This window comes from Octopus bimaculoides, unplaced genomic scaffold, assembly GCF_001194135.2.
Source record: "Octopus bimaculoides isolate UCB-OBI-ISO-001 unplaced genomic scaffold, ASM119413v2 Scaffold_32504, whole genome shotgun sequence".
NCBI lineage: Eukaryota > Metazoa > Mollusca > Cephalopoda > Octopoda > Octopodidae > Octopus > Octopus bimaculoides.
In genome coordinates, this window is record NW_026305254.1 from 45,040 (window position 1) to 56,138 (window position 11,099).

The 11,099-nt window shown below is 41.4% G+C and overlaps 1 protein-coding gene across 1 annotated transcript; it reads left to right on the forward strand.

Moving 5' to 3' along the window:
- The first annotated feature begins 5 nt into the window (after positions 1–5).
- LOC106873055 (uncharacterized) lies at positions 6–10,112 on the forward strand. Its single transcript, XM_014920269.2, has 14 exons — positions 6–84; positions 790–898; positions 1,047–1,300; positions 1,674–1,703; positions 2,073–2,174; positions 2,551–2,602; positions 2,960–3,116; positions 3,877–3,979; positions 4,894–4,966; positions 5,162–5,210; positions 6,287–6,408; positions 7,047–7,438; positions 7,931–8,248; positions 9,071–10,112. Exons 2-14 carry the CDS (start codon positions 805–807, stop codon positions 9,320–9,322), a joined length of 1,998 nt encoding a protein of 665 aa, XP_014775755.1. The 5' UTR covers positions 6–84; positions 790–804; the 3' UTR covers positions 9,323–10,112.
- Positions 10,113–11,099: the final 987 nt, after the last annotated feature.

Here is an 11,099-nt window from a genome sequence, read left to right on the forward strand (position 1 = left end):
CATATGTGTGTGTGTGTATATATATATATATATCCATGTATATATACACGTATATATATATATCAGTGCGTTTATTCTATTGTGGTAAGATACTGAATTTTCCTTTATTTACATGTATATATATATATATATATATATATATATAACTTTTTTTTAAGGTTCTTCTATCTTGTACTTGACTGTGGTCATGCTGGAGCACCGCCTTCGAAGAAATGTTTCAGTCGAATATTATTGTTTTTTTCTCTCTTTTTTTTTCAAAACCTGGTACATATTGTGTCGGTCTCTTTTGCTGAACCGCTAAGCATCCCTCGTCTCCCCATCCTGCTATCTAAAAGTGAAAATGAACACCTTGCAAATATGAAAGAGACAACTGTCCTAATGTGAACAGAATTGAGGGTTCAAACCATTCTTCTTGCCAGCAATTAAGAATATGAAGACTGTGAAAGCCCCTTGACCACCAGGAATTATTTCTAAAGTGCATAAAATATGTGGCATATTAGGATACGGCCTAAATTTGGGGGTGAGATGGGGAATTTCAGAAAATTCACCAGAGTCCCCTTCAATTCGAAATAACTTCCAAGAAAATGAATATTTTTTAATGAAATGGACTTGTTCTTAAACACCCATGAGTAGGGAACTGTTCTCAAAAATAACCCTCAATTGTACTTGTGTTACATTTCCCCCTCAGTTACAGCCCCAGGGTGATGCTTATACCATTTGACAATAATGCCAACCTATTAACCAGTGTAGATATTGGCCAACTCTGTCATGTCTTATTATTATTATCAGGTGTTATGAAACTAAATGGGAACTAGATACACAAAGAAGCAAGCGCTGAGAAAGAAGCATCTCTTACCTGCATCACTACGCAACAAGATACGAGAATCTACTCTTCAAGGTGAGGAAAATACGATGATAATAAGAATGGTTTGTGATTGATTTAAATAAGAATTAGTATAAGTTCTCTTTGGGGACCCCAAATACCACAAACAACTGTGAAACCTCAAATATCCTGTTGTCTTTTCCCTTTCAATGTTTTTCCCCAGTTTTTCGAGATCGGCTGAAATCTCCAGGGAAAGGTGGTGCTCTTTTGGTTGGAAACAGCACAAACCAAGCTGAAGACTGTTTGGTGTCCTCGGCACCAACAGCGAAAGATAACTCTTCATCCCCTGTTCCATGCTCTGTAGAGGACCCCATACCCCAAGAATCAGTCAATAATTCCGACTCCAGTCTACAGTCAATGGCCAAGAGGAAACGTGTTCGAGTAAAGAGGAAGAATTTACAGAGAAACCAATATAAGGTTGGTGCTGGAGCTTTTCAGAATTATTTTGACCATTTAGTATATTCAAATTACTGCTTGAGAAGAAGACCCATTAAGCCGAGAAAAATTGCATTTGTGGTAGATACAGGGGTCACGCGAATGGAGCTGGATTTTCTATGGGGAGCATGCCCTTGCTTACCCCCAACCTCAGTTTCTAGATATGAGTGGTCCTGAGACCTCTACCACAATTTTTAAGAAATGTAGTGGAAAACTAGCTCAGAAAGGCAGGGACGCTACTCTCTGAGACCCCTTTCAGAGCCCCCACCGTTATATCATAACAACAGCAACCATACCTTTATTCATTTGTGTCATTAATTAATTATTTTCTCATTCTTGTTCTCTTTATTTTCAGAACACTGGATGCTTAAAGAAATACATCTCTGTAAGTGCTCCACTCCCTGTTTTACTTGAGCAATTTTTCAATAAGTTTACTTCTATATTTGTTGTGTTTCAAAGGGTTTGCATTCTTTCAAGGGGGCTTAAGGGTTTTGCACTGTTTTAAGGACTATCAAGGAGTTTGCAAAGCTTTAAAGGGTTTCATGGAGTTTACATTGTTTTAATGAGTTTGAGGGGTTTGTAATGTTTTAAGGGGTCTCGAGAAGTTTGCAAACCTTTAAGAGGTTTCTAGGGGTTTTCATTGTGTTAAGAGCAAGCTGGGTGCTCTTGCAAATGCCAGACACTTTACAGTGTCCCCAGTGCTGTTTGTGATTGAATATTGATCTGGTTGAATACGATTTCTCTCTTTTCTCAGCAAATGACTAAGATTAACAACATGGTTTCGTGCAACACAGCGTCACGACGGATCAGGTCCCCTGAAAAGAAGATCAGCATAATCGCTGAGAATCGAATCACGGTGAATACTTGATCAATACTTTGTTAAGGTTTCATTAATTTGAGTTGTTTAAAATTAACGAGTCACATGTATGTGGTTCAGAAGTTGGCCTCTCATCCGCACGTCACAAATGTTAATAATTACACCTGTTTTGAGTACCATTTCAGTTTCTTTTTGTTGTTTTTCCTATATACAAGGACCACTTTGTGTCCAATATATACAATGCCCAATGCGTCCTTCCTGTTTTAAGTAGGGCTGTTGTGATTTGAGGGAATTTAGCTGCTATTTCTAGCAAGTTAAAGTCATTGCATAGTGGCTCCTTTCCTATGTTGGTTCACTCCTTTTGTTTACTGCTGTTGTTGTTGTAATAATTAATCTTGCTGTTGTTCTCTTCTAGAAATACCTGGGTATCTTCAACAGAGGAAGGAAATCGGAGAGGATTGCACGCGGTAATTATCCGCTTCTCAATTTATTGTTGTTGTTGTTGTTGTTGTTATTGTTGAGGCAGTGAAGGCAGAATCGTTAGCACACTGGATTAATTGCTAAGTGGTATTTTCTCTGTCTTCATGCTCTGAACTCGGAACTATGTGGTCAGGAAGCAAGCTTCTTACCACACAGCCACTCCAGCACCTATATATATATATATATATATATATATATATATATATATATATATATATATATATATATATATATATATGTATATGTATGTGTGTGTGTATGTGAGTGTGTGTCTGTGTGTGTGTGTGTGTGTGTGTGTACATGCAAACCCATGTTTGTTTATTTCTGGCCCTTTCTTTCTTCAGTTTATCCGCCGATACCAAAGTCTGTCCAAGACAAAGCTGACTCTGATCTCAAGAAGATTCTCAACATCACTTCCGACTCACAGGATGTCATCACCATCACAGAGAGCGATGGCAGTGGCCGGCATGGTTACCATGGTAACAGAGAGATGAGTCAGGGGTGAGTTGATACACATACCTCCACCTCACGCTTACACATAGAATCACACATACGTACCTTTTAGTCTTTTACTTGTCTGCGGCCATGCTGGGGCAATGCTTTGCAAAATTTTAGTCAAATGAACCAACCCTGGTACTTACTTTTTTTACTGAACCATTAAGTTGTGGGGATGTAAACATACCAACACCGGTTGCCAAAACAGACTCAGAAGTATGGTGCAGCTTCCCGTCTGGCCAGCTCCTGTCAAACTGTTCAACCCATGGCAGCATGGAAAGCAGACATAGATACACACATATATATGCACGCGTATATGTATCTATGTAGAAAAGGGCCTGTTGTCTCAAGTACAATACTCGTCCCTAAATCTAAGGTGATCCATCGGAGACCATCATGTCTTTTTGTATATCTAGAACCTCATTGCCCAATGAGTCCTTCATTTTCTTCTTTTTAAACAGTAGGATGTCCTTTAGGAGATATTTAGTTGCTATTTCTAACAGGTCTGGCCACCATGTAGAGGCCTCCCTCATTGATTCATACATATATCCATAGATAAGAGAGTAGGGTGTGATTTGAGGGAGATTTGGTTGCTATTTCTAGCAGGTCTAGCTACCATGTAGAGGCCTCCCTCATTGGCTCATACATATATCCATAGATAAGAGAGTAGGGTGTGATTTGAGGGAGATTTGGCTGCTATTTCTAGCAGTTGAATATCTTGCTTCATGCATTCAACTCTTATTCCATTCTTTTGTTGACTTTTCAGTGCCATGACAATCCAGTTTGCCCAGAAAGCCATGACGCCCACCACTGAGGGTGCAACTAATACCTCCAATCATTTACCCGAAGAGAAAAATGATTTACCACAGGTAAATACTATAGTTGTTGTTTAACCCTGGGTCAGTCCTGATCCAGGCAGACCAATGACGTTCCACCTGTAACCACCCCATCTTTTATTCAGGAATAGTGTATCTAGGACTACATTATGCAGTGTGTGTATATATATTTGTGTGTCACAGAATCTCTCAAAACATCAATATTTAAGCATTGCAACATGGTGAGCTGTCAGAATCATTACTGCCTTCCAAATGTTCTGAGTTCAAATTCCACCCAGGCCAACTTTACTTTTCATCCTCTTGGGGTTGACAAAATAAGTACCTGCTTAACACTGGAGTCGATACAATTGATTTACCTCCCTCCCAAAATTGCTGGCTTGGTGCTAAAATTTGAAATCAATATTTAGCCCTTTAGCATTTAAAGTGGCCCTCTCCGGCCCAAATATTCTATCTGTTTTATGTTCACCCCTACCCAACAATATGTACCTATTCTTTAGCAAGACATCTGTTTCTGCCTCTCCGTCACACTCTAACCTTTCGTCATCTGACACAAAACCACCTCCTCCAATGCCCCCTGCCCTCTCAAAGGATCTTTGTGACCCTGCCAGTGCTGGTGCCACTTCAAAAGCATCCAGTCTACACTGTGAAGTGGTTGGTGTTTGGAAGGGCATCCAGCTGTAAAAACCTTGCCAAAACTGACCTTGCCTGTGCTTGTGCCATGTCAAAAGCCCTCAGTCGACTCTGCAGAGTGGTTGGGGCTGGGAAGGGAATCCAGCCGAAAACCCTATGCTAAAACAGAAGCCTGGTGCAGTCTTTTAACTAGCCAGCTCCTGTCAAACCATCCAACCCATGCCAGCATGGAAGGCAGACGCTAAACGTTGATGAAGACGACAACACAGGTATATATATGTATGTATGTTTATTAACCTATCTGCTCTAAATTACAGCAAACACCATACAAAGAAGTTGCCCAAGATCTCCTCTCAACACTCCATGAGAAAAAGAAACTTTTCAATCAAGGTAAATCAACGCCATGATACTTCAGAGATTATTTACCATTCTGCCAACAGAGTATGCCTGCTATTTCAAGCAGCATTGAATTAATATATTTTACATTTAACAGAGTAATCAGAATGCTCTAAACAGTTATACATACATATTCAGACATGTATATAAATAAATATATATGAAAGAAGCATTGTTTTATATTTCTAGACCTCCGACTCACCATCTCCACCCAACTGTACAACCTTCTGAGGCAAAGGTTAGTGAAAATCTTTTATCTTTATCAAACTTTCCCATCAATAGTTAACAGTAGTCCCCGTTTTTAAATATAGCTTACGACAGCAACCCTTACATTTGCAGAACTGGAAAGATTCCCATAAAAGAGCTCTAATTATTGTAGCTGTTGTATTAAGGTCATGTGATTATATGGAAGCTCTCTCATGAGTTTACGTGGTCCCTATTTTGAAGGCAGAAGGGAGTTTGTTGAGGAGACATTTTTGCTTCTACATTAAGGTCAAGTGACTACATAGAAGCTCTCTCACTGGGTCCTGTGACCCCTAGTGGCTACTTAGAAGTGCACTCACTTGATTACATGGCCCCTAGCAGCTTCATAAAACTCCCTCACTGATTCATCCGGTCCCTATTTTAAAGCTGATAGGAGTTTTGTTGGGGGTAGAATTCGATTCAGTTGCTATGTTAAGCAGCTCAAACATCTCTGTACAAGTTCCCTCATTAGCAGAAAAGGGATTAAAAGTAGATCCGTCATCATTTAATGTCTGCTTTCCATGCTGGCATGGGGTGGATGGTTTAACTGAAAAACCGGTAAGCTGGAGAGCTGCACCAGGTTCCAATCTGGCATGGTTTTCTACAGCTGGACACCCTTCTGAATGCCAACCACCCCAAGGGTGTAATGGGTGTTATGTGACACCAGCACTGGCCACGACCACGACTTCACTTGGCCTGACTAACCCTTAAATTTGCAAAACTGGAAGGATTCACCTAGAAGCTCTTGTAATTGTGTGTTTGATCCTTATTTTAAAGACGCTATTGAAATTACTGTAAGTTCTGGTGGCTTTGTTGTGATACAACCCCAGGTTGACCCCGGTTCATATAGGTATCACTGCAATAAATATGATCCACAAATCCAGTCTCCTAGATAAACCGTAATTCCACAAAGTCCACTTTGCCATATTTGTATGGGTCTGACCCAAGGAAATCTGCTCCATAGAATATTTCCTGACCCAAACAATCTTAGAACATTGACGGTAGTGGTGGGGGAGATGTTTACCTTTTCGACTTCATATGTGTCTGTCTGTTTGTCTGTTGCCCTGCCAGCATCCAGCGCAGCCCGGTGTCAAAGCGAGAGACTGCGACAAAGTGCAACAGAACAACCAGCGAGACAACACCCCCGTCTGCACTCAACAAAGAGAAATCACTGCCATCTTCCACCCAACATGGTAAGTGTAACGGTGTGTGTGTGTGTGGGGGGGGGAAGAGCCATTGCACAATACACACACACACACATATATATGCATGCATGCACACACACACAGAGCCAATGAGGGAAACCTTTCTGAGTTGGCTACACCTAGAAAAAGCACAACCTGCTATCTTAAGAAAGAGAATTGAATAATGTAGCTACTCTTTTACTCGTTTCAGTCATTTGACTGTGGCCATGCTGGAGCACCGCCTTTAGTTGAACAAATTAACTCCAGAACTTATTCTTTTGCAGAACCGCTAAGTTACGGGGACATAAACACACCAACATCGATAGTCAAGCGATGATTGGCAGACAAACACAGACACGCACAAATATGAACGTATATATATATATATATATATATATATATATATATATATATATATATATATATATATATACCAAATCCACTCTCACGGTTTTGGTTGACCCAAAGCTATAGTAGAAGACATATCCCAAGGTGCCACATAGTGGGACTGAACCCAGAACCATGTGGTTGGGAAGCAAGCTTCTTAGCACATGGCCACACCTGTGCCTTACCAAGCAAATCACCTTTTTCTCTTGAATTCCATATATTGGACTGTATTATTTGTTTCTCTGTTGTTATTTATTTAGGGCACAGTAAAACCCCTGCCCAGAAATCCCCCTGCATTGACCAGATTTTACTGAACGCTTGTCCCCAGGACGATGGCAGATATCTGCTGATGAAAAACGACTACGTGATCAAGATCGATGAAAACATGAATGGCAGTAAGAAGAGGATCTATCAGGCCAGCAGCATTTTACCCTCCAGGGACAGACACGAGGATGGCAGCTCAATGCGTAGCACTGGTAATAACAAGAGTCACTCCTGCTACTTGGACCCCAAGTATGTAAGGACTCAAACCGAATCCTACAAAAGTGTGAAGAGCTCTGTACCCTGGGACAAAGGGCTGAAGTCAGAGTTTAATGTTCAGAAGATTTGGAAGTCGAAAAAGCTTGTCGCAGACGTCGGTTTGGATTATGAGGTAATTATTGTAACGTGTGTCTATGTGTGTGGTTTGGACTATGATATTGTTGGTGTGCGCAGGTGGCCAGTTGGCAGTGTTGTTAGCATGCTGGGTAGAATGTTTGGTGGTGTTTAGTCCAGTTTTGTGTTCTGAGTTCAAATTCCACTGAAGTCTGCTTTGCCCTTCATCCTTTCGGGGTTGATTAAATAAGTACCAATTAAGCACTGGGGTTGATTGTAATTGACTTACCCCTCCCCTGAAATCGTTGGCCCTGTGCCAAAATTCAGAATCATCATTATTATTATTATCAAACAATAGTGAACCGGCAGAATTGTGAGCATGCCAGACATCCTTTTAAGTTGATAAAATAAGTACGAGCTGAGCATTGGGGGGTTGATGTGATCAACTAGTACCCTCAACCCCTAAACTGCTAGCCTTGTGCCAAAATTGGAAATCAGTATTGTGTGTCCCAAGATGGTACTTTATTTTACTTTTTATTTTTTACCCCAGTGTGGTCAGAGTTATGAAGGTATGGAGTCAAGAGAAGGCAGTGGTCACCCTGGACACCAGTGCACAGAGACAGATATTTTCTCTCTCTACCCACAGAAATTCGCAGAAGCAGGCAGCTACCCAGAGCAGAGTGGCGAGGGAGGCAGCTACCCCTGTCACCTGCACCAACCTACAAAGACAGACAGTTACCCACAGCAGAAATCAGAAGTCAGCAGCTACCGTTGTCACGTGCACAAGTCTACAGAGGCAGACAGCTACCTACAGCAGTGTACGAAGACAGATGAACACACACATCCCACTCACATAGGGTGTACAGAGGTAAGCAGCTTCCTGCATTGGTTTGCTAAGGCATGCAGGGATGTAACGAAAAGAAAATTGGACAATGGCTTTGTGGTTTCGAAGCTCTCTTTTACATTTCATGGTTCCAGGTTCAGTCCCACTGCATGACACCTTGGGCAAGTGGCTTCAGCTATAGCCGCAGGCTGACTGAAGCCTTCTGAGCAGATTTAGTAGATGGAAACTGAAAGAAGCCCATTGTGTGTGTGTGTGTAAATATATTGGATCAGCCAATACATCTTTCAAACATCACTTCCACAACCATCATTCATTCTTCAGAGTCCCAGAAAGATGGTTTGTCCCTTCCCCGGCCCACCTAAAAGATCAAGGTGATATCAGGTGGAAAGTAATAGAGCATTCAGGCCCAATATATTAATGGAAGTGACCATTGCGGAGAGGGCCAAAATCCTCAAGGACTATACTAAACCTGGCGTGTTAAATAGTTGTAAAGAGGTTTTTTCTAAATGTGTCCAATTCAAACACTACCTACTGGAAAAAAGGGACCTCCTCGTTTGCTTGTTAGACTTTTCGGGTCTAAAAAAGGGTTGTTTTATCCTTTGGCTCAGGGGAGACAACCCATCCTCATTAACACACTTATTGCAGTGCCCTTCAGGTTTTTAAACCCCAGTAAAAGAACTCAACAGACTGGACCTCTAACCCAGACTTTTGCGATACCCTTAAGGTCAGGAACTTTTCAGCAACCCCCTCGTGTATTTCTGTGTGTATAAGGATTCAGTTGTGTGAACTATAATACATCCATGGGCCTCACTCTGTATAACACAAACATGTCTCTTCCTATTGCAGGGGCCTGACTTCCTACAATATCTCGAACAGACCAGCCAAGGGACCATATCACCAGAGAGCATTGCCACGACAGTCAACTACCAACTCCCGAAATTAAAATGGAACACCACAATATTCAAGGCTCCCACACCAGATTCAGACTTGTCCCCTTTCTGGCTGTCAGAGCCCTCTCTTCCCCCTTTACCTACAAAACCCTCTTTAGACAACGTGGTCAGTCCTCCAGGTAAACTCTACCCGAGGAAGCTGTATTGATGTTGGCCTGGGGTCTGGGCAGATGGTTTGTAAATAAATAAGATTTAAATATGTGGTGGATGGTGGGCAGATATGGAATGTAGGCGAATATGAAATGTGGGCAAGTACAGAATGTGGACAGATATGGAATATTTATAAATATGAAATGTGAGCAAATAAGGAATGTGTTTATGTTCTGAGTTCAAATTCCACTGAGGTTGACTTTGCCTTTCATTCTGGTCCCCCTTCCCAGAAACTGCTGGCTTTGTGCTAAAATGGGAAACCAATATAGATAAACACAGTGGTAGTGCTAAGGGGCACGGCTAGGGTAAATGGTGCCCAGGGCCTCCACCAAAACGCAGCACATGCATTTTGTGAGGTCAAGAAAGAACACTCATTCGGTCAAGTGGTGCGGATGGCAACAAGCATAACAAACGAAGCCTGCAAAGCTTTAAAAAATTTTTGTTAATGGCTTAATTAGAAAATAACGGTGGCCAAAATTGCATGGGCCCCGCTTTCCCCACTTAAACACCCCCCCACACACATTATATATATGTATATATATTCTTTGAGGAATTTGTTTGATTTGTCTTCTCTTTTTCCTTCCTTCCATCTTCCTCTTTCTTTCATATTTTTGCTATTTCTCCTCCATCCTCTCTCTCTCTCACTCATTCAGTTAACCCCTAACACACAGACACCCATGTATATTTACACACACACACAAGACACTGCATTAAAAACTTCAAATTGATTTCTTGACAGTTGTATCTAATCAATAATAAATGTGGATCGTCTTTAATGCATCAGGTTTGATATGGTGTTGTTGTTGCTGTTTAGCCCTAGGCAGACATATACAGGGTGTTTGGGCTAAATTTGATGCTCTTTTGTGTCTCCAGTTTCCAGAAACAGCTTGAGGTGTTGGAGAGAGTAAAGATTCCAGTCATGGTCAAGGAAAACTTAGCTGACGTGGAGGACTGGATGCCATCTGAATATTGGCAAAGAGTCACCTGTATTATGGGGGACAGCAGCCTGAAAAAGTTTGGGAACCACTGGTTTAGCTGACATTTTCTGGGTTTTAAAAATACTTTTAGTTTGCGATGGGATGTTGTTTTCTTTCCCTTTAATGCAAACTGTCAAATTTAGCCAAAATACCCTGTACATATACAAGGGTGCGGAAAAGTTCCTGGCTTTGGGTAAAAGAAAATACATAAAGATGAGTTAATTACCATTTTACTGAACATATTCCCCTTTCAAATTCACACATTTATTGCAGCGGTCCTTCAGTTTTTCTAAGCCCTGTAAAAGAACTCAGACAGCTGGGCCTCCAAGCAGGCCTTTTGCGACACCCTTGAAACCAAGAATTTTCAGCATCCCCTTGTATATGCAAGTAGTATAAGATGTGGGTTCAGAAATCTGTGCAGCTATCACAGTAAGCTCCTCTTACAGACTTGACTATCAGTCCACACAGTAAGCAATTTGCATGAGAATGTAATGTAAAGTATCCGTGTTGCTTAAAATCCAGAAAATCTGAGCAATAAATTAATTATTCTGTGAGGAGTGTATGAAACCATAGAAACCAGGTGGGGCCTCTCGGATGCAATGACCAACACTTTTGGCATGACTGCAATTTTGCTCGCCTCAATGGGTCTTCTTCTCAAAGATGACATAATGCCACAGGTTTTGGTCATTGCCTCTGTGAGGACCAACACTCGAAAGGAACTCGGCCACTTTGCTTCCGTGAGGTCCAACACTCGAAAGGAACTCGGCCACTTTGCTTCCGTGAGGTCCAACACTCGAA